The sequence below is a fragment of the Clarias gariepinus genome, chromosome 16 (assembly GCF_024256425.1).
Source record: "Clarias gariepinus isolate MV-2021 ecotype Netherlands chromosome 16, CGAR_prim_01v2, whole genome shotgun sequence".
Lineage (NCBI taxonomy): Eukaryota > Metazoa > Chordata > Actinopteri > Siluriformes > Clariidae > Clarias > Clarias gariepinus.
In genome coordinates this window covers 6,603,332-6,627,576 of record NC_071115.1, presented here as the reverse complement: position 1 = coordinate 6,627,576, position 24,245 = coordinate 6,603,332, and the positions used below count along the sequence as shown (strand labels likewise).

At 38.1% G+C, this 24,245-nt stretch overlaps 1 protein-coding gene across 5 annotated transcripts in view; it reads left to right on the top strand.

The window, feature by feature from the left end:
• The window catches only part of gpatch8 (G patch domain containing 8), a 37,695-nt gene that overhangs the window by 5,602 nt on the left and 7,848 nt on the right, over nucleotides 1-24,245 (top strand). The window contains exons 2-5 of one of the 5 annotated variants that reach the window (XM_053514668.1): nucleotides 8,582-8,659; nucleotides 10,189-10,225; nucleotides 14,251-14,270; nucleotides 16,754-16,826. In XM_053514668.1, coding sequence (XP_053370643.1) covers nucleotides 16,820-16,826 — 7 coding nt within the window. In that variant the 5' untranslated portion in view covers nucleotides 8,582-8,659; nucleotides 10,189-10,225; nucleotides 14,251-14,270; nucleotides 16,754-16,819. Of the gene's footprint in view, nucleotides 1-8,581; nucleotides 8,660-10,188; nucleotides 10,226-14,250; nucleotides 14,271-16,753; nucleotides 16,827-22,893; nucleotides 22,936-24,245 lie in introns of those variants that run through there. The other 4 variants (XM_053514670.1, XM_053514669.1, XM_053514672.1 and 1 more) reach the window with 4 other exon arrangements.

The following is a 24,245-nucleotide window of genomic DNA, read 5'->3' as shown; positions in this document are numbered from 1 at the left end:
GTTTTTTCAGTTTACTTTACAGAAAGTCTATTTTGAGCTCTGACAGCCACCTACACTGTCACTCGCACTAGACCAGCAACATGGCGGCATCGACAAAGGGACAAGAAGATCCACACCAATAGGTTTTAGCTTTGTATGTAAGGAAGCACAGACACGTTTGAGAGCGTGAGATGGGGTTTTGCTTTCTCTGATTTCGAAGTCAAGCAGCTGCTTATTAAGGTTTATCGAAGTTAAGAACTAAGAGGAAAGGAAATGCGCATTAAAAATTACATCACACTTTATTTTTATCGCTCTTAAAGCTGCAGGGACCAACGGACAAGTCGTTCGACTTCACAGCTGTTGGGGTCGTCTGGTGTCTTCCTCATAGAGAGAATCTATGATTAAATCCCTTGTGATTTTAGAATAATAAGATCCTTGTGATTTAATTTTTTTTTTTTTTTTTTTTTTTGTCAATTCGCTTCACTGGGTCGGGTTTTGATTTAGAATTAGTTCCCTGTTTTTATCTACTCGGTGAGATTCTCTTGTTATGCGAGATTTTTCTTGGGCCGGGGGTAGCTCAGTGGTTAAGGCATTGGACTACGGTTCAGAAGGTTCCATTTTCAAATCCCGCGACCACCAAGTTGTCCCTGTTGGGCCCTTAACCCTCAACTGCATAGATGTATAATAAGATAAAAATGTAAGTCACTCTGGATAAGGGTGTCTGCCAAGTTACTAAATGTAAGCTGGTGCACCAGTGCCACGTAAAGGAGTATCGTCGTGGGGGGGGGGGGGGTTTAACATCACTGTTTAAAATGTGAAATTTGAACAGACAGCACCGCTGGTAGCTTTTTTGTACTTGTAAGATCTTGTAAGAAATCTGGAATGCTGAAGAGTCAAGTTTTGCAGGATTCCACAAAATGTTTGCAGGATCTCGCAAAACTTAACTCGGGTTCCATGTCCCCATCCCCCCACCCCCTTTCCCTTTTCTTTTTCTACCCTTCAGATTTTTGTCTTTCGTTTTTTTTCCTCCCCCATGTCTGTAAGGCTCTGTAAAAGCTCGAGGCAAATCAGACATACAATTTTGTGTCATTCTATTTACTTAATAGTCAGTTGAGACAAAACTTAAATCAATTTAAAAGTTTCCTTGTGATTCACAGCTTTAAGGCTTTAAGACTAAATTCTGTGTCGACTGAGGTTGATCCGCTGAAAACTGAAATCGGGTCAATTCTGGTCACTGGCCGATCGACCGGTTCACCTCCATTGTAAACGTAATAGGTTTTAAACAGTCGACTCTGGAGTCAGTGCAGCGATACGTGAATCACCACACAAAAGAATCGCGATTCATACTGAATCGATTATTTTATTTATCCTTTTTCCCCTACTTTACTAATATCTACTTATTAGGGTGTTATTGAAGTTAATTCAGAAGGATGGGTTCAGAGTAGGGCTGCAACAACTAATCGATAAAATCGATAATTATCGATAATGAAATTCGTTGTCAACGAATGCCGTTATCGATTAGTTGGGCTGCTCACGTCACTGAGGCGCGCGACCACAAGATGCACAAATACACACAGATACACAGCCGCTCGCGCAATGGAGGTTACAGGAGCGTCTGCAGGAAAAAGCGCGCGCCCCGAGTCCTCCAAGGTATGGGAGTGATTTACATTAAACGCCTCTAAGAGGACAATAACCTGCAAGCTATGCAAGACCGAGCTTTCATGGCATGTCATGCACGAACACTTAAAGAGAAAACGCGTTGGTGTTACGGATGGCGAAACGTCAGCAGGGTCGGGAAACTGTATCTCTCCATCGTGTAAAAGTTGAAGTGCTTTTAGTTTAAACTGTTTGCTAACTTCGGGACAGTCGCGCTAGATCTGTTCACGTGCTACTCGCTAGAATCACATTGCGCAATCACCTCATGAGCAATAGTGATTAGTTAAACGGCGCTATTTTAGATCAGCTTAATTTACACGGTGTGAATAACAGTAGAATATTACATTTAGTGATTGTTGTGGTTTTCAGCGAATGCAAATAACAGTATATTTGTGACTATTAGCTTTTTGCATTTCTACAGTTTTTTTTATAGTCCACTACAAAGTTAACTTGTAATTTACTGTGGTTTTACTTATGCATACATCATTTTATTACAAAAAAATTACATTATTTTAGCTGTTTGTATCTTATTAACTAAATATATCAGTGTATTTTTTAAACTATATTTATACTGTATATATTATATACTACATTTTATTTAAGGTTTAAAATGTCAAAATTAAAGATTATTAAACTCTATATGTGGCTTTTGCATTTTTTTAAAGTTTATTTTTATACATAAATAAAACCCTGTTTTTTTTTTTATAGTTATAAGCGAAATATCAAATTAAAGAAGCGCTTAGGTTTTATCCGATTAATCGAAAACATAATCGCCCAACTAATCGATTAACAAAATAATCGTTAGTTGCAGCCCTAGTTCAGAGACGATACAGTTACGTTTTTTCTAATATTTTAGCGTTTTTTCCCCCCCCTCTTTTCTGTGTCAGGTCATATAACATGAAACTCTGTCTAGAATGTATTTTTCAAAAGATTAATTTAGTAGTATGTTTGCCATTCCAGGTGGCGCTCCAAACTATTCACACATTGGCAGGCGGTACAGCGTCCCATGTGGTCGGAGTGTGAAGTTTGTTTAGAATTGTAATAAAATCTGAAAAGATTTGGATATTTATAAAATTGTGATACTAGAGAATCACGATACAAATCGTATCAGCAGACGGATATCGTGATATAATATAGTATCGGGTGATTCCCATTTCTAAAAAAAAGCTGTATTTTTTTCTTTCAAAATGTTGTAGTTGCTCTAATGAAGCAAAAAGATCTAAACATTGTGTTATCTCTCTCTCTCTCTCTCTCTCTCTCTCTCTCTCTAACAGGGCCGGAAAGTAGACAAAAGTAGCTTGACTGTAGAGTTTTAAGGTCTTTATATGGTTGGTGAATTGAAATATTGCAGCAAATGAGTCATTGTTCAGCTTTGTAATTTCTGTGCTGTCTGTCTTTCTGTCTGTTATTTTTTGCATGCAGGGTTAAGTTGTGTTGGCTTTGCTTTGTGAAACACAGACACACTTTTCATACCCCAGACCGCCGTGGCTTAAATCTTAAACTTTTCCACTTGTTTTTTTTATTTATTAATCGTTTTATTATTTAATTTTTATTTTCCCCAGATGGTTTACACGCTTTCCTCCACCTTGTTTGATCTCTCAGTACACAGACACCGATGTATTCCTGGCTGTGTTTATAAAAAAAAAAAAAAATCCCGTCAGCTGGGAAATACCTTGAACTAAAAGGGGCATGGGGAGCCTTTCTCACATTTCCTTGCCTCAGGGCTTACCCTCATCGTTTCTTTGCCAAGATCAGCATTCCTTCACCCTGTTCTGGCCGAGACGCTGACATGCACCGCTGTTTCTGAGCCAGTGTTCAAAATTAAGATGTCAGGGGCAGAAGTTTTTTTTCTTTTTCTTACCACACTTTAAATCCAGTGTACCATGTTGAAGTGAGAATGCATTATTTCAGTTTGATTTCCTTTGACATTTTAAATAGATATAATAAAACCGAAAGCGCTGATGATAAAGTACTCTGAAGTGCTGATCTCAGATCCTGTGTCTGAAACCTGGCAGTGTGAAACTCGCATTCTTTTGTGCTCACAGAACCCAGATGTGTGCAAACAACGGCCTTGAAACTAATTCATGACTAATAGTGGATTGCAATTTATAATTTTTTTTTAAAGGATTTTACTTAACACAATAAAAAAATACTTTTTTTTAATGTTTATTTATTAAGATGGACTTTGGAAGAGTAGTAAGAGTGCCATCTATAGCAAATAGTGCAAACCGGGGATGATGATATAACCGACGCAATGCCACTTGAGCGTTTTTACATAAATTTGCTTATCTAACTTCCAACCTGTGATATTTACAAATCTTTAAATTGAACACTCTGTAAACAGTTTGCTTTAAGGTGTGCAGTTGTGTGCGCTTCTGATTATGTTGTTGTTTCTTTTTCTTTATTTTCAACTTTTGAAAAGGATTCAACAATGTTCAGCTATTTAAAAAAAAAGTATGTTTCCGAAACTCAGTTTTGCTTTGAGACAAAAATGGCGTCCGTTCAAGCGAGCAGTACACACCACGTATCAATGTCCACCCTCCTCCCATGCTCCTCATCCCCGGTCACCTTAAACAATGTCAGCTGACCATGCTGGTCACCAAATTTATAGTATAATGCAGGACATTTGTATGTTTATTTGTTACATTGTATATTGGTGTCAAATGGGTTTCTAAGACTCACTTTGTCGGACTTGCGAACAAATTCGACTTCCGAACATGCCCCCTGAATAAAACTTATCCGCAACTCGGGTACTGTATATCTAAGAATGTAAAATTTAGATTGAAACATTAATACTCATTGAAAATCGTGTTAAAACATTAATACAAATTGATCTAATGTGCACCAGCCGTTAGTTTTTTTTGTTTTGTTTTGTTTATTACAGCCGGACAGAACGACTAATACCGGACGCCTCTGTAGCGCTCACTCTGATGGAGCTTTGTTCATCACCTTTTGCAAGAAAGATAAAATCGTAGGTAAAGAGCGATGAGAGACGTCTTCACTTGCTGCACAGTTGATGGATGTGTCGTGTTGTCAAAATCATACGCTGTGAATCATGGAAAGTAATTGCAGCTATTACGGATGGAGTTCAAAATAATCATAATGGGTGTTTTATTTAAAAAAAAAAAAAAAAAAAAAGGATACAATTATGAGAAATGAACATGTGCTTTTCTGTCCTGTGGAATAAAAGCTGAGGGCTGTGGATGTGGGTGGATTTGGAGAGTTTGTTCTCTCTCTCTCTCTCTCTCTCTCTCTCTCTCTCTCTCTTTCTTGTGACACTTATTGTCAAGTAAACACACACGCACACTATTTTTTCCTCATTGTTTTTGATGTGCATTCATGCCCTGTATGCTCACTTTTATTTTCTCACGGTGACCAAGATTACAAGTTTGCTAGTTAAGGAGTGAAGTGTATTTAAGGAATAAAGATGGAACACATTGATCGTTTAAATTTTTTTTTTAATCCGTGATTTAAATTTTTTACGACAGGCAGTGTTTTATCTCTGGTCTGCGCTCTTATTTATAAAAGCTGTCGGCAGGCAGATTTCTAATTTTGAATAGACCAGGCCCGTCCTTTCACTCTCAGACTCCCAGCGGTTTGCACTCAGGAAAAAATAAATAAATAAAAGCGCTCTCCATGGAGCAGATATCTGTGCTAAGTCTGTACTTTTTGCTCCAGGGTTCATCGCGTGTCAACGCAGGACGTATCCATGTCACTGTGTTAAACCGCGCTAATTTGTTTCCCCTCGACGTTTCAATTCAGATTAAAAGTAGGGAGCGGTTTGGAGTCTCGTGGTTTTGATTTTTGTGTGTGTGTGTGGAGTAGGAGTGTAAGCTGGTTAAAGCCGCTTGAATGTAGGTGAGATGAGGACAGGGATTTGAGGGACGGATTTGTCAGTGGGATGCTATTGAGGTTTGGGCACACAGTAGAGACAGAATATGGACATTTAAATGCTGTTAAAATTAGTAGCTAGAATATAAAACAATTTAATCTATACATGTGTATCAATCTTAAACGATGTGTATTCAAGGAATGTCAGTGAGACAAACTTTGTATCTGTACTTTCTAAAGTTTTTTTTTAATTATTATTATAAATTATTTCATAATTTTGGAAAGACAGTATTGGTTCTGATTTTATTATTATTTTTTATGTTATAGATATTATACAGAAAATGTGTGTGGCAAAGAAGCTACTTCTGAAGTTTATGCAACAGAGGTGACCAATTTTGCTTCCCATTTAGCAAAATTCAAGTTGCTAACTTCAGCCGTTTTGGATATATGATCTTATATGTGCCTCAAAAATGGACATTTTTTAGCATTGTACTGTCATTTTATATTGGTGTCGAAGGTTTCTAAGACTTACTTTGTCGGACTTGCGAACAAATCCGACTTACGAACGTGCTCCCGGAATGAAACTCATCCGCAACCCGGGAAATGCATATCTAAGCATGTAGAATTGAGATTGAAACATTAAGACTCTTTTTGATTAAATTGATCTAATGCAAATCAGCTTTTTTTATTTAATTTGTTCATTTATTACAGCCAGACAGAACGACTAATACCGGACGACTCTGTAGCGCCTCATTGTACTAAAAAATGTCAGTACAATGCTGACATTTTTCAGCATTGTACTGTCTTGCTTCAAATAATTATTTAAAATGCTAATTATTCATATTTCATTATGAATATTAATACAAAAATTTCTGTAAGCGTCAAGTAGCATGTGACCTGCAAAAACTGATAGCACTTTTACCGTTTTTTGGTAAAAAGCTTAAAAAGTAAAAAAAAAAATAATAATCTGTAGTGTCTGTAACCATGTAAAATTCTTGCATATTAAAATACGCTTTTTCAGTGTATTATGTGTTTTGATGTGAAATCTAAATCGGTCAAGTTTCATCTGAATGACAGTTAAGATCGTTGAAAGATTTAAATTCAAAAATGTTTTGGACACTAAAACATAAAAGAGCATGAAACTGTATTTAGCAAATGTGTTTCTTTTAATCTGATAAACAATCAGGATCAGGAGATTAAAAGCTTTTTAAGTATTATTATAAATAATATGATGTTACATGATTCTATCTAAAAATTCACTTTTTCAAGAAGGTAAGACACTTCTAAGCACCGATACCACGTTTTGGCCGAAGGCGTTCAATATTTACAGGACGGTCACTGAGACATGTGGTGCGACAGTAAATATTGCAAGTAGCAACAGCCAAGCGTCCTTTTCTCCCCATGCGAGACGACAGCTGCGTAGAGGGCGTGCGTATACAAACAGGGTTAAAATAATCAGATGAAGTGTATCGGAGTTTGGTGTAAAACAGTGTGTAATTCACAGCCTGTAATTTTCTTAGGGAAGGACGGAGGAAAAGGCAGACGTAGCCGATCCAGACATAAATAAAATCACAGAGTAAAGCATGTGAATTAGGAAATTAACCCAGGGCCGTGTGGAAATGCGTTTCTGGTTGAATGTGGCTTTATTTAGTTTGTGACCAAGAGACAAAGTGAGGTAAAGGGTGGTAAAAGGAAAAGCAGTTTGTAGCTGATATAATGAGAGTGCTATAATGTGTACCTTTCCCAAATCCACTTGAAAACGTTGTCTTAAGCATGGTACAGCATTCTTGGGAACGGTTGGGAGGAAATTTGAAAACCATCCTACCTAAACACTAAAGTGTTGAGAATTCACCAGCACCCTAAAAACTTTTTTTAGGGGGCATTTCATTTTTTAGAAATTAAAAACGATAAATATACCCGCTTTCACACCACCCTGTTGTGAATTTTTTTTCTTCATGTTTTTTTTATTTTGACCTAGTTGTGACCGAGTGAGCCTCTCATATTATGATCTCTCCTCTTTTAAAGAAATTAATGATCTGATGGTCAGCTCTTCCTCGGGAAGGTGCCATTATTTCCTAACTTTATTATCTACCTGCCTTATTGCACATGCCTGAAGCTGTTCCGTCTGTACACCTGGATCAGTTTTTTTTTTTTTTTTTACTTCTTTCCCTAAAATAAGACCTTCAGGTCTAAGGTTTATTAAACAGAATTTCCTTTTAGTGATCTGTATTTGTTGAAAGTAAATAAGTGAGTACGGTAAGTCCCCTACATACGAATGATGTTCCTTTCCGAAAGATTGTTCGTAAGTCAAATTTGTACATAAGTCCAACAAACATTGTCTAGGTGCTAGAATATTAACACAATTGGCTATACGCAGGATAAAACTAATATGTGCTGTAGCTATCGAATATTTTAGTAATCGAGTATGCTACCAAAAATTTAATCAAGTAATCGGATAAAATTTACTTTTGCTTAAATAAACAACAATGTAAAATATATGAGAAACAAAGATTAATTGGTTTTCTTTTTAGAAAATCAACTTTTATTTTTTAAATGCATACAGCATTTTATAAAAAATTTACAGTCATTATTCACAATACAAGGAATAGCTTAAAGTTGACTGAGATAAATTAAGTGCATTACAGTGCCATACATTCTTGTTTTAAAGCCTTTTCTTAGATGCAGAAACTAAAAAAAGGTATTTCAAATAACTTGAAGTATCAAGAAAAACTAAGGCACACATGAAAATAAATTTTAATATGATTTTATTGCTCCCTTCCATTTTGCAGAAGTCTCCCTCAAATCAATACACAGCTAACTGTTTGCGCCTCCTTCCGCTTTATGGGTAAGCGCTGCTTCTTCGTCTGTGTTTACCGGCGGCTTGCATCCGGAAACGCGCTGTGTTGCGCCAAACAAATAATTGCGCAAAAACGTTACACAAGCTTTTTAAAATGAATTAAAAGAAGCTTCTAGGCAGAAGATTTTGCCTCGATCATTTAGTGTAATCGAATTACTCGAGGAATCGTTTCAGCCCTAAAACTAATATAAAGTATAAAGGTCTCAGTCTTATTTATTAATTCACTAACGTTTGTCTTTCGCCTGTATGTGGCCACAGGGCGGGAATCACTTTGACCAGTATGACGAGGGCCAGCTGGAGTTGGAACAAGCCTCATTGGACAAGCCCATAGAATCGGTAAGGACGCGCCCTTCACCTCGTACCATTGGATTATATTAATGACTGTGTATGTGTATATGTGTGTGTTTTATGAGTGGATGATTGGTGCAGTTAAGAATTCATAACCCGCCTCCTCTGCAGTTAGCCCCGCCCCCCATTTTTTCCCCTAGCGCCATCTTGTCTATTTTTATTGCCTGTAAAATCACCCTTTATCTGTCCAGTAGAGCCCTTCCCAGCTCTGTCTCCCCTCCCTCAGCGTCGTTACCATAGTAACACGGTGGAGGAGAGGGGAGCTGTTGGATTGTACCAATCACTGTGATCAACCCCACACACTGTTTTATTTTTGATCACAGATGTACTGTATGAGTGCTGTGTGTGTCTGTGGAAGATAGTGTGAAAGATAATTGTGTGTGTGATGGGGGGGCGTCATGCTCACGGCCTGTGTGTCATTGTTTTATCAAGTGTGGAGTGGATGACACGCTGTAGGACAAATACGAATACCTGTGGATAAAAAAAGCTAAACATCCCATTACAGTTTTATTTTTGTATGAATTGTTTACAATTAATCAATCAGATTCAGTTTTCTGCGTTAATTTTTTTAATACTAATTAAAAAGACAACTTACACAAATATATTAGTTACGTAAGTATTACACCCCTTACCTAAAACTTTCACTTTTGATAAGAGGGAAAAGTCTCTGCACACACAGGTGAAACACGGTGGTGGGAGCATCATGGTATGGAGATTTGATACTTTAGTTAAGCTCAAAGATGCGTCTAAATCTATCACAGTCATTCTGTAACGTGAAATTTTTGTTTGTTTTGGCTTGGTGGATATTTAGACGCTTAACTAGAGCTTTAATTTACATCTCCCATACCATGATGCTTCCACCACCGTGCTTTAACCGTGGGTTTGGAGTTCCTTTGAAAACGATTTAAACCAACAAGTTTCAAAGGAATTTAATTTCGTACGTAGCCCCGCACACAAACCTGAAATCTTTAATGTGTGTGTAGACTTTTTATATCCAAAGATGGGATAAAGATAGAAAAAAAAATCTTTAGTCCTCCTGCATGGAAGTTCATGCATCACTGTACAGAATCAGAAAGCATTTAATATGGTATCAGGATTTTTCTTAAATCATAAATCGACAATACACATTAAAAACCCGCCGCCAAACGTTTAAACAGGAGCGTCTGAGACTACTTTCGTGCCGCAGCGAAGTGTCAGGAAAGAGGAATGAGCGGCTGATCAGCTATTTCACGTTTATAGTGTCCTCACGCATGTCCATCAGTTAGTGGCCGACCATATTCTCGACTTCTTTCATTTGTGTTGTACATTCAGTGTGTTCTCCACTCCACAAAGAGTGTACGAGGGTGTGTCTGGTCTGTAAAATGGCTGATTGTGTGTGTGTGTCTGTGTGAGTGAGATTGCACCCCAGTGATCTGTGTATGTGTTTTGTTTTTGTGTTAGTGTCTGTGTAGGACAGTAATTTCAGATATTTACAGTATTGTACACAACTTGGGGTGTTCGACATTTCTCTCCTGCAGCGAATTGGCCCCAATTAGCTAAAGCAGCTCTGACCCGGTTTGTATCTGCACGCTCTGCTCTCCTACTCCTGTCTCTTTAGGGGCTCCTTGTAACGCTTATCTCACTGTCTCTCTCTCTGTCTCTCTCACACGTTCTGTCTCTTCTTTCTCTCTCTGTCTCTCCAACACAGTGATTCGGTGTACAGTACCCTCTGTCATTATGTGCTGGCATGGTGCTTGTGCAACTGGGACTGCATTATTCGCTGACTAGGCATGTAGATAATATCGCAGGCAGCTTTTAATTATTGATTTATTTTTTTCCCTTCAATTTTTATAAAAAAAAATTATATATATATATTTTTTAGTTTGAAGAGTCGAGCATGCCTGGCTGCCCTCCTCATCTCTCTGGAGCTCTCTCTCTGCACCAGTCTATGACTCGGGCTCTAATGTTATTTTATTTACTTTTATATTAGAACAGTAATGTTATGTTCATGCAGGGAATCAAAAATAAATAAATAAAATAAATGATGTATACAATAACTGGAACTCTAATATCTGGAAGACGTTTTTTTTTCTCAAAGTGTTGAGACTTATCTATATGGTACATCCTATAGATTAAAAATAGTGATGTATATAATATATAATAATGATTTAGTGATATAACTTGATTAAAACCTTTAAAGACATTGATGTAGCAAGTTTTTTTTATATATAAAAATATTATATAAATATATTATATAAAATATTATATAAATGTAAATATATAAAAATATTTTTTATAATATAAAATATTAGTTTAATTTAGGGCTGGGCAATTTGACAATATAATAATATAGATATTGTAGTAAATTATCTTGTCTGAAATAGCATGGATGTAAAAATCTTTCAAATTTGTTTTTTTTTTTCTTTTTACATAAACTAGTGTTGCTGTTAATGTGTTAGTTTATAATCCTGTAACCTGGAACACATACTGTATCTCAGAAATCCTGTACAGCACTTAGAGATGATGATTTATTTTATTATAATTTATTTATATATAAATGAAACCAAACATAAATACAGATATTGGCGTCTTTAAAAAGGAACATAATATGATGATGATGATAATAACCCCAAAGTAGGCAGGAAGGTCACAAATTTTACAAAGCGAGGTTTATTGTACGGAGAATATTACAGGACTAAAATCAAAGTAAATCTTTCCCCGAAAACAAGAGAAACAAGAATAATTTTTTTTAAATGTACCGTTAATTAGTGGGTAAATCGATCAACACCACAAAGTTACACAGTATTTCAGTGTTTATTCGATACCACAAGTATAGTTTTTAAAACCTGTAAGAGAGAGAGCTGCTTAAGACAAATCAGACAACAATAAGCATCAGTTATGTCGTTATGACCTGCGGAATGAAAAGCCCAGTTCATCGTTTTTTTTCCACGTGAACGGCTGAGAGAAAAAGGAGAGCGGAGGCGTGGCCTGGCAGCAGCCTGACTGAAGAGATTGATGCTCCTGCGCTATTGTCTATAGAGGGATGCAGATAGCAGAGTCATCACACACACACACAAAACCATGTTAAAGAATCATCCTGAATAAGGGGACAAAAAAAAAGCCACACACACTTATTTGTCCTTCAGCGTCCTGCTCTGGAACCCAGAACCACAGCAGGGCTCCTTTTCACAAACACTGCGACAATGGCGGCCATTTTCAACCGTGTGTGAGAGAGAGAGAGTGTGTGTGTGTAAGACTCCACAGCTTCCCTGTACCCCTCTTAATGCCGCACATTGTGTGTGTGATCTGTAGGCAGTTAGAGGTCTGTGGTTCTTAAAATCTGACTCAATATATTTTCTCTCTTTGGCGCTTTTTTTTTTTCTCTCTTTCTGTTTTGTTCTTGTTTTCTCTTTCTATCTAACATTTTCCCCCCGTTTGCATGCGTTATCCTGGTCGCAGTCATTATTGAATCTCATCTCCAATGATGCAACTTTCTCTCTCTTTTTTTTAATTTATTTTTTTATTTGTTATTAATAACCTCTCAAACCTGGGAGATGTGCACTGGGCAGCTACAAGGATACGCACACACTGAAACTGGGCTAATGTTTGGTATATGCACCTACAGCTACTTCCTTCCTTCTCTCTGTCTTAAACACACACACACACAGGTTTGTATGTTATTAGTTTTGAGACAGAGGCGCGTTTAATGACCGCACACACTGTTTTTATACAAAGAGGCCAATCATGTGCCTCACACACACACTGTATTCAAAGAGCCTTGTACCTAACGATACACAGGCTCGTAGTTGTGAATAAATATATTATATATAATTAACTAAAGAAAAACAAGATTTGTTTAGCGAGTGTTTTTTTTTTTTTCTCAGTTACGAACGGACTGTAAGTCTTGGCTAAGCAAGCTTGTGCTAGGCTAAAAGTTCACTTTGACATTCGTCTGAGATTTTTTATCAGTATTTAAACATTGTGTGTGTGTCTTTCTTACTGGTGACCTCATGATGCCAGACTCTGACTGGTGGTGTAAATGTTGTATAATAAAAATAAATAAATAAATAAAATAAACACTCGTACCTTGATTTCCTGGAGTTTTCTCTCAGATAGGCGGATTATTAAATGTTCTGAAGCCGTAAAAAACTAATAAAAGTCCAAAAGACTTTACCGTGCTGAGAAAATGACCAAGCTGAAGTACCAGGACCGGTCTAAGACCGCACCACTCAAGGGGCGTTCATGTCAAACCGGGACTTGTGAATAAAGGCGTAAAACAGATCAACGTTTACAGAACAATACGGTGTCGACTCTCTTAGCCGCGGTAAAACATGCGGACGGTTTATGCCGAGGTTTATGACTTCATGTCGACAGGCAAAGAACCCTGACCTCTGGCAACCCACAGGTTTATACACACACACACACACACTCATACACTAGAGGGCGATTTGGAAACCTACAATGCACAGTTTTTCCCACAGGTCTGAGGTGGTAGCCCCTCAGAACAGGCTGGAATGACTGAATTTTATTTACTTTTAACCAACTATACAAACATGACTTAATTAAAAAAGCTAAAAATAAAAAGAAAAAGTCACATAGGCGAAGTAATAGCAATATTCACATGTTTTTATAGTTGTTTTTATGACTAATAATAATAACAACGAGAGTAACAATACAATACTTGGGTGGCCGTCAATATACTCCATGTATACATACATGTACTACCACACACACACCAGAGGCAAGATTCAAACCCTGGACCTTAGCCACATGAGGTGATTGTGTTAACCGCTGAGCTACTGTCACGGGAGAGGGAAGTTTATTTAATATTACCTTATGAAATTTTATCTCTGCTTAGAGCACGAAACAGATACGTCTTTTATTTAGACGCAATTATTTAAGTCTTTTTTTCCAGCCAATGTTTTTCCAGATTTAGCAGCATCAATTTTAGGCGTTTCAAAGTTTTAGCGCTCAGCAGGTTGTGTCTGGCGTCTTGAATTTTGACAGATGTGTGCAGAACAGCACGTCTTCTCCCGTCCTTAATGTTTTTACTGTAACCCGTAAAAACAGAAATTGAGCAGAATTGGAAACAACACAAATAGATACAAACATTGAGTTTTGTAACACACCCGCTGCCATGTACATCTCTCTCTCTCCTCTCCTAGACACTCCTGTTTCTTTCAGTCTCCCAGATCGTCTCCATACTCTCTCACTCTTCTCTCTCTCTCTCTCTCTCTCTCTCTCTCTCTCTCTCTCTCTCTCTCTCACAGACGTATTAGCAGCACATTGCACACCTCCCTGTCTCTCTCTCTCTCTCTCTCTCTCTCTCTCTCTCTCCCCACCAAACACTCTATCTTTGTGGGAGTGTACCTGTTTGGACAATATAATAACATTTTTTCTTTTTTCTTTGATCTCTACAACTACAGACTGACAGTGGGTTGGTGTATGTCTGACACTGTCACTGTCGTAATGTAGTGGGGGGAACAAAACAAACAAAAACATTTGCACTAGCTTTTAAAATCCTTAAGAGTCAGTGTGAATAGTAGAGAGATGTAGAGTCTTTTCCGTTTTTGTGTGACGTTTGACTGTTCTTTTGACAGGCCAGGGTTTAAAAAGCCAGGTTCGTATGGACATGTTTTCACTCCACTTGCACTGCTGTTGGACTCCTTTTTGGCGTTGTTGGCTTCTCATCTGTCTGTTTAAATTTTTTTTCAAATGTATTTTATTTATTTTTTTAAAGCGCATTCATTCTGTTCACCCGCCCAAAACACGCCTCCCTCGGTGCCAGGTCACGTGGCCAAACATCTGCTGCTCAGTCTCGGTGCCCCCGGGTCCGGTGGTGTAGATAACTCTGATTGGATATTTAGGGAAATTTAAAAAAAATTTTTTTTTTTGTTGTTCTTTTGGTCCTGGATTTATAGGTGAGATGAGGTCATCTCTGTTCTCTCTTTATTCGTTTTTAAACTGCACTGATTTGTGAGTGTGAGAGAGGGAGAGAGAGAGTGCTGCAGAACCACTGCATTGCAGGCCATCGGGGCAGGGCTCGCTGCAAGCACACATTCAAAGGCAGCGTATAAATGCAGGAAGATCTGAAGATCAGAGTCTCAACATTGTTCGTCTAAGATTGTATTAGAGCCGCCGCCCTGTTTCTTTACAAACCTGCAGCACATAAAAAGAAATAATAATAATAATAAATCCGCCAAGGCTCCAGGTGATTTCGGTCAGGCGTTTATTTTTTTATTTTTTATTTTTGAGTAGAGTTGACCTCAACAAATCTAAACGTTATAGCGTGACTTTGCCAGAGGCGTGTTTTAAGCCGGTTGACAAACCCTCCCCCCCCACCCCACCCCATCCATCCAATCGGCATCGTCCTGCACTAACTCGGCTCGTCCATCGCTAAACAATACCCCCACCACCACCACCTTGGATCTCAGACCCAACCCCTCCCCCCCTTTCTCTCTCTCTCTCTCTCTCTCTCTCTCTCATGGCTCGGCCTGCTTCGGTTTAACAGCCCTCACTTGTCCCCTCGCCTGCGTCCTCAGTTTAGAGAACGGTGCTTTCTCTCTCTCGTCCGTGCCTGCTCTCATCTCTAACCCTCCATCAAAAATTTACATGCCCCCCCCCCCCCCCCCCCCCCTTTCCTCCCTGTATACGTTCAGTATACGCTCCGTACTAACACCGCCGTCTCTCCTTTCTGTTTCGTTTGTTTTTTTCTTTTGTTAACGAAATGCTGCATGCTTGTTTTGTTTTATTCATGTTTCTTATGATTAGTTTTTCTTCGTAGATTTTTTTTTTTTTTTTTAGAAATTATTATTAATTTTACCTTTTTTTCCATTCAGTGTGCTTGGAATGGTTCGCACAATATTTTATGGCTTGATGTAATGAAATATAGTGTTGCATTGTTTTATTTAAATTTTTTATTATAAGTAATTCATTAATTTTTATTTCCATTTCCCCTCCTAAAAAATCAAGTGTTAGAACAGTTTCTTATCCCAACACTCTCTCTCTGTTTTTTTTTTAATTATTATTATTATTATTGTTTTTAAAAAAATTCTTATGTTTCTCCCATTTTCTCTCTCTCTCTCTCTATCTTTCTCACACACACACACACACACACACACACACACACGTGTACATACATTGGGCCTCCAAATGGTAACCCGAGGCCTCTGCGTGTGTGTATGTATGTATATATATATATATATATCTATCTCTTTCTTTTTCTGTGTCTCTCTCTCTCTCTCTCTCTTTCCATCTCTTGCTTTCGGTTTGTCTCTGTCTCACTCTTCTCCTCCTTGTTGGCTGCATACTGTATGTTTCGTGGTGGTCCTGTTGTCATGGTGATCTCACAGAAAGCTTGTGGAAGTTTTTAAGTTGATGCAGAAAGGATGTTGTTTTGCTTCTCTTTTCTTTTCCCTTACTCTTTTGTGTATTAATCTCTCCCTCTCTCCCTTTCTCCCCTGCCCGACGCAGCTTATATATGTATGTACATATGCCCTGATGTAACTGCACATATATAACCGTGCGTTTCCCCCCTCCTCCTCCTCCTCTTCCCCGTACTCTGAGACTGAAAGTGAATCAGTAGACTCGGAGTTTATTTTATTTTTTATTTAACTTTTCCTACAGTTTGTGTGTGCTGGCTGTTTTTGAACTTGTTTTGGTGAATGAACAAATGCCTCATTGACCGTCTAGATTTAAAAATAAATAAATAAATCCTCACCCCTGTCTATTTTTGCTGTAACGGTGACCCCTGATCATTCAGGGTACTTTTATATGATGAACGGATGAACCAACTTTTTACATGCCTTACTTTCCCCATGTTTCCTATTTTTAATTTCCTTCTTTTTCTTTTTTTGTTTTTTGTGACAAGGAGTTCTGATGATATTAAATATGAGTTAGACGACAGCGCATAGATTTTGGCGTAGAAACAGTCCTGCTGCCATGTGTGCTTGTTGTTGTTTAGTGTGTGTGAGAGAATGTGAAGGTGTGTGTAAAAAAAAGAAAAAAAAAAAGAAAAAAAAACAGCAACAAAAAAAGCGCTTCTTATTATTGGAATATTTTTGGTTTTTCTTCCCTTTTTTTTTTTTCTTTCCCTCCCGCTAGGATAACATCGGCCATCGGCTACTTCAGAAACATGGCTGGAAGCTGGGACAAGGCCTCGGCAAAACCATGCAGGGTAAGGAGCATCACACACGAGCGCGTGCACACATACAGACACTCTGAACTTGTGAATGCTATTCTTATTTCTTTTATATATGTTCATATATATATATGCAATTTTTTTTTCTTATTATTACCTCCACACGCTTTTTCGATCTCATTCAACATCTAACTTGTGTGCCGGAGTTATTTGTACTGTCTGTTGTTTTGACTTGGTTGTAAACGCCGCAGAAGGAGGGATTAATCAGGTGTTTGCTCGAAAGTAAATCTTCTGGGAACTGTAGAAAGAAAGATTGATAAAAAGGATAAAGAGACAGGAGTTGGCAAGAAGGAGAAAAGAAACCGCGACGAGGTGAATACGGAAATTAAATCTCCTCTCGATGTTTTTTAATCTACAGCAGCAGTCAAAAAAACAAAAAAAAAGGTTTATGGAGGATTATTCCGGATTGTGATGTGCAAGGAGTTGTCCTTTCTAGTAAGATAATGAAGGAAAGACGCTATTTTTTTATAAATCGCCCATAGGACTAATTTTATTCAATCATGTGGTGTTTCTTATGAATTTATTAATTTTTCCCTCGGCCCAAGCACTATGTCATCACAGTGTGTGTGAATGAAGTCATTAGGGCCCAAACACTGTGTGTCGTCATAGTGTGTGAATGATGTCATAGTGCGTGAAGGGCCCTCTTGTTCTTTTAAGGATTTTAAATTTTGGGTTGAAAAAAACATGGAAATCAGGAGACAGGTTGGAATCTGCTGCCATTAGGACGTCTAAGAGTCTGGGCCCCGGGTGTGGCACGAAGCCCTCACACAAGATTTTGCCGCATAGCTCATACACACTTGCGCAGACACATCCAAATCACGGTGCACATTTAGATCTCAACGAGCCGAACAACTTTGCCATTGCATGTCATGGGATCCACACAACAAGAAGTCAGTTATTTTAAGTCGTTTGCAAAACACACCCAATATATTTTGATGTACTCCTCCTAGGGGTTTTTGGAGGATAGCCAACAAACTGGGCCGATGTGATCTAAAGATATCGAGGATGCAAAATTGCGGAGGAAGTTTTGATCTTTTGAACGGCGTTTTAAATTAATGCCAACAAGTGGTTAATAACTTTGTGTCACATCACATTGAGTGACATCATATTCTGATGCTTTTTCTTCCCCCCCCAGCACCCACGGCTTTTTTGAGGTCTTGACGTTAAAAAAAGAAAGAATCTAAAATTAAGTCATAGTGTGCACAAGGTGCTTGGGCCCGCTCATCGTTGCTTGCAACTATATAATTTGTTGTTAGCACAAAGTTGTTTACCGGTTGCAAAGCACGCGTATGTTTGTGTGTATGTGGGAGCGAGGTACATGAGAACCCATTTCCCGCGCACAAACACAACCCGTCCTTGTCTCTTAGAACAAGCAGCTGCTTTGAGATGCCACAGAGCAAAAATAAATAAATAGTAAATATAAAGTGTATAGTGAGTTAAAATAGATGAGGAAGGAGCAACAACCTGGTTTCCTTGACCTGATTTTGGGAATGACTTTATCCAGATGTTTATCAAACAGCAGCTCTAAATAGACACCGTATGAATTTTTGTCTTGGCTCCAAAACCGTACATGGAGGAGCTTGTGGAGAAGATGGAAGAGGACCTGCAAGAGAACATGACTTTATATAGTCGAGGTTGCACTTTCCAAGTCAGTGTGTGTGTGTATGTGTGTATATATATGTATATGTGTATATGTGTATATATATATATATATATATATATATATATATATATATATATATATATATATATATATATAATCTCGCAGAGTGTTAAGCATATTTTACCTTCGTCTATCTTGGCTAGTGTGTAGCGCAAGCCCTTTAAGTATGCGCGATGTTTCAGATGGTATGGCAAGTGTAACCACGTGTATCGGATACGAGTCATAGTTGAAAGAACGTGTAAACAGACAAAAAAATCAGATATAGGCAACTTCGCAAGTTGGCGACAAGTTATCCATCGATGTTTCAAAAGTCGGGCGTTCCACTCGCTAAACGTTCTTGTCATGTTATTTTTTTTTTTTAAGTGGAGATAAACCCAAGTATTGAAGAATGAAGAAACAGATACGTCTTTGTAGCAGCTTTAACAAACAAGTATAGATGACGTCTGCTTTTGTAAGACTACTGAGCAGATTAGCCATTTAATCTCCGCTCAGTATGACACATGTGTGGGTGCTTGTGTTACACAAGGCCACACACACACACTGTTGGTCAGCTGTTGTTTTTCAGCTGTTGCAACCGGTGCAGCCCACTCTATACACACACAGCACGTATTTACATTTTGTAAATGAGTTTTTGTTATGAGTGTTCAAACACCTGCGCCTTTCCGTTCAGGTACCACAGCGTTGATGGGTTCGCTGTAGGTAAGGAAAGGCTTGAAAAATGTTTGGGGCGTGTCCAGGCTGAGGGACAGGAGAGAGATTTCAGAAGAGGAAATTAATTAGCTGTATGTCCTTATGGAAAGGAGGAAGAGGAGGAGATGCAGTGAGAGGGGAAAAGCAATGTGGAAAGTGTGGTTCATGCTAATGCTGGAAAGAAATTACTTCATTCTTCCCAAGCCTGCATGTCTGGACTCTTAGTACATCATAATCTCACTTCTCGTTTATGGAGAGAGAAAAAAAACCCTGGATAATTATTTGCACGTTGTCGCGAATTTACTGTAGGGTCTGTTATTACTGGTTAATAGAAACCCCGATTAAAGAGTCTCGCACGAGATTTTGCTGCATAGCTCATACACACTTGTTGAAACCCAGTACACATTTAGATATTATTGAGCCGTCTCACTTCTCATGGACCCCACTCAACCGGACGTCAGTTTTTTTCTGGGTTGTTTGCTAAACGCACCCAATGTATTTTGATGTACTCCTCCTAGGGGGTTTATACGGTCGCCAGGATGCAAAATTGCAGAGGGATTCTTGTTATCTGAAACAGGTCAGCCGTAACAACGCCTTAAACCCATGCCAAAAAGTGGCTAATGACGTCCTGTGTGACATCACATTTACTGACCAGATGACCACTTGACCAGATTTTTGGAGGTCTTGACGTAAAAGATTCCAAAATCATATCAAAATGGTATTGGTATGTCCCCTTTAAATGCATATGCCCACTGTGTCCATGTGGTGCTTGGGCCCACTCATTGCTTGCTCACAGTATATTTATTATTTTTATATTTGCTTTGATAGCATTAAGTGTTGATGTACAAGCGGTTGCAAGCTCCCCTGGTTTTGGTATTATTATTATTATTATTATATATATATTTTTTTATCCGTTTAACCCACTGAAATATTTGGAGAACGTTTACGTGGATCGATAAGGTTTACCCTTTTTTTTACACCAACTTTTTTAGGCCTACGTAAAACTTCTAAATGATAAAACTGATTTTAAAATTCCTTTAAAAAAAAAAAACACAGACAGACCATCTGAATCGTGAATGAAAATTGGTTGCTTTTGTTTTGCAATTTTTTTTGCACAAATGACATTTGTGCCTATGTGTTCTTAGTGCATTACCGCCACCTACTGGACTAGTGCGTGAAGCAGAAGAGTTAAAAGGTTATCAAACCTTGTACGGGAATGACTCTTACGGGAATTATCCTTTTAGTAGTTATTAATATGACAAAAATCTGTAAGAAATTTAGCTGGTAGTGATGATGATAAATTAACAGTGCTACTGTTTTGAATCAACAGCCTATAAATGATTCACAGCTCCGCCGCTCATGGTGAGCCAAAAACACTCACCATTTTCTTGTTGAAAAGCATCGCTAAGGTTTCTGTTTTTTTTTTTTTTTTTTTTTGCTTCTTGTATGAAAGAAAGAAGCCGGTGATGGAATGATGGTTTCTAGATACTTGGAGTGATAACAGGAGCTGACATGCTTTATGGACGTTCTATAAATAGATGATAAGTATGATCGCTCTTTATTTCACTCAGACCTCGTTAGATGTTGACGGGAAGCAGAAACTCACTATTATGTTGCACGATAATTGGCGGAAGTAAAGAACGAGGTTTGTTATTATATGGAATCTGAGTAAGATGTGGATCCGAGTTGGATTTAACTCGTTGTGGAGAAAATGACCTCGCCGTACACACACACAGACACACACACACACACTCTCTCTCTCTCTCTCTCACTGTAATGAATTGTTTCCCGATGCTTTGAGTTTCCATTGTATTGACTGTTTTTTTTACTCTTCTTTCTTTTTTTGCTCTTGTTTATTTTTTTTTTGTTGTTGTTTTTTTGTTTTGTTTTATTTTGTAGGTAAGGTTTGTAGGAACCACCCCTGCCCTTTTTGTGTCTGTATACGTGTGTGTGTGTGTGTGCGTGCGTGCGTGTGCGGATGTTATGCAAAAAAAAAAAAAGCAATGAAGGGTGTCTCTTTACCATGTAGCTTAACTGCCTTTCTTAGTTCCCTCCTGTGAGCTTACAGTCACTAAAATTCCTCTCTGCCCAGAATGCTTTCGATTTTAAAACTCACACCAGATTCTTTAAACAAAACAAATAATGTAAAAATATATAAATAAATCATGGAACAATGATTGTTGATTTTTGTTCACCCTCGATAGAACAGACTCGTCTTATGTAATTTTCACGAGGGTGTTTGCCTGTGAATCATTAAGATTTGGGGTCCTCTGATTGGCTGCGAACTCATCCCTCTCTGCCTCTCTGATTTTTTTAATTTAATTTTTTATTTTAATGGTATTTATTTAAATAGCTTGCAGAATGAGCCTGAATCTCCGCCCTTCTTCCTCCGCCGCTCTGTCGGTTTGCTTGTCTTCCACTTTTGTGAAGTGACAGTACACGTGGTATAACGTGGGTGTGGTATTTCCACGTGAGTGTGTGTGTGTGTGTGTGTACGGGTGGGTTAGTGTCTCACTGGTAAGGGGGGGGGGGAGAAGGGGGTTCAGGTGTTTGGCTTGACATGGGGGAGGAAAAAAAAAGGCTCACACCATCCCGCTTGTGTATTTACACGTGCATTATAAACATGTGCACGGTAACGATCACCTTTGCTGACTTTTCTCCCCTCTCCTGCAATGCATGCTGGTCATCGCCTCTTGGATGGATGGATGGATGGATAGATAGATAGATGGATAGATAGATGGATAGATAGATGGATAGATGGATGGATGGATGGATGGATGGATAGATGGATGGATGGATAGATGGATGGATAGATGGATGGATAGATAGATGGATAGATAGATAGATAGATATAAGCAATGAATGACGCGGTCGGGCAACTCAGGTACGTATCTGCTCTATACGGGGATGTAAAGTGACTCATAAACAGTGTGTTTTTCTCACACAAACACACACAGGCACGCACAAATTTAATGGTTTAAACTTGACCGGCATAATGGATAGGGGAAAACAGGAAGCAGGGTGGTTGTGTCCTGATTACGCTTGGTGGTTTTTATCTAAAGCTAAAACGGGGGTGGGAAGTAAAATGTAAATCTTTTGTTCGATTAAGAATGTTTTTTTTTTATTGATCATTTTTAATAGGGATGCATTGACGCCTGATACCTGGATCAGTCTAATATATTGTGTTTCGAAGACGGATCGATATATATTTTTAGTCTCCAGTTCGTCTCATACATTTCCCCGATAATGTTGGCGATTATTGGAAAGCAGTCATGTGAATGCATTTGAATAAGTGAAAAGTTTCAGCAAACGTTTCCTTAGAAGTCCGAGTTGAGGGCGCGTGAAATACCCAAACTGGGAACCCCAGTAGGGGAGAAAAAAGGTATCCGTGCATTCCTATCATTTTATCCTCAGTAATCAATCTGATAAATCAGTGGTACAGTGAAATATAAGCCAGAAATTTAAAAGAAACTGTTTAATGTAGACCAGAATGCCAGGGGATGGTGAGAGCTCTTTCCCACCCAGACTCACTCAGAGAGCCAAAAAAGCCTCTGCTCCTAAACCCCTTTAACCCCCCCTCCCTAAGCCCTAACAGTTCACCCTCCTTGACCCCTATCCCCGACCCTCCCCCCCTCCCTCTCTGTGTTCCTCAATCTTCCTGCTTAACCAATTGGTGTTTCTTTTTTGCAGCGTTATGATCCTGGCCATGTTGTGCTGATGGTAAACTTAGTGGTAAATGTTATTTTTCCCCCTGATTGAAATTGGTTACTTTTTTTTTTTCTTTTTTTAAATCCCTTTGATATTTTTTTTTGTTTGTTTTGCTTAATTTTATTTTAACCCCCCCATGTGTATTTTCAATTTATTTACTTGTATCTATATTTTATGTCATCAGAGCACAAGTATTTAATAAGCTTCAACTGTTTCTACCTCTCTGTATTAGTTGTCATTCTGCTGCCTGTGTATCAGTGAAATTTACATCACTCTTCCTGAGCATTTCTCATCTTGTTTGTTTTCAGTTTTTTTTTGTGTGTGTATTATAAAAATTCCCCCTTTTTTAAAAGAAAATAAAAATAAAAATCTATTTACTTTTTACTATCCCTGGAGTAGATAATGTTTGACCATGCTATGCTTGTAGCAGAAAATCCGAAATCAGGTCAGCAGTGAGAGACCATTTAGCTTCGGGCCTGATTTGGGACGCCATCCTACTTCTACAGCACAATGACCAAAAATAAGTTCAATTTTTAATGGAAGATTAATAATCATTCATCAGTGAAAACTTGTCCTGTTTGGTTGAACGGACGGTTGGAGTCCCAATAGGCCCTAAATGTTCCACATTGTCCTGTAAGAAGAGTTGCACCACTGGGTTGAAGCTCCTGACCCAAATCGGCACTATTTTTTAAAAGAATTGCCTGAGAATAATTTTGGGATCCATGCGCTTATATTTACCTTTTATTTCTAGGTATTATTGTGTTGTAATAATTGATGATTGCCGAATGATTTTAGGGACCTCATTTACTGATTGTTTGTTTTAAATATTTCTCCACAGCATACGTAACTATTTTTTTTTGTTCACCACAAGAGGGCGGTTGCAGTTCAGGCAGTGTACAATATTGCCCATTGTAGTTTTAGCTTTTAAATTTTTTTAAATAATGACAGAAAAGTGTTAAGCAGTATTTTTGACATTTTATTTATTTATTTAAATTCTCCTTGTTTAAACTTTTTTGTGCTTTAATTAACTACATAACTAATTTACTTTGCATTGCGCCACTAGAAATGTTTATGTAAAACCTGAACTGAGGTAAAAGAAAAAAAGTCTTGTCACGAGTAAAATTACTGATTTAATATCTTGTTCATGGTTTAAAGACAGAGGTATGAAAATTGAGACCCGAAAAATAACGATAAAGAAAGTATATATAGTCTGATAGATCCAATAATAATAATAATAAGAAGAATGATGATAGTAGGCTACTGATAAGGGATTGCAGTGAGTTTTGACTTTCGAAAAAAAAATCCTAGCTGTTAGACGTTTTATGAAATCCAGA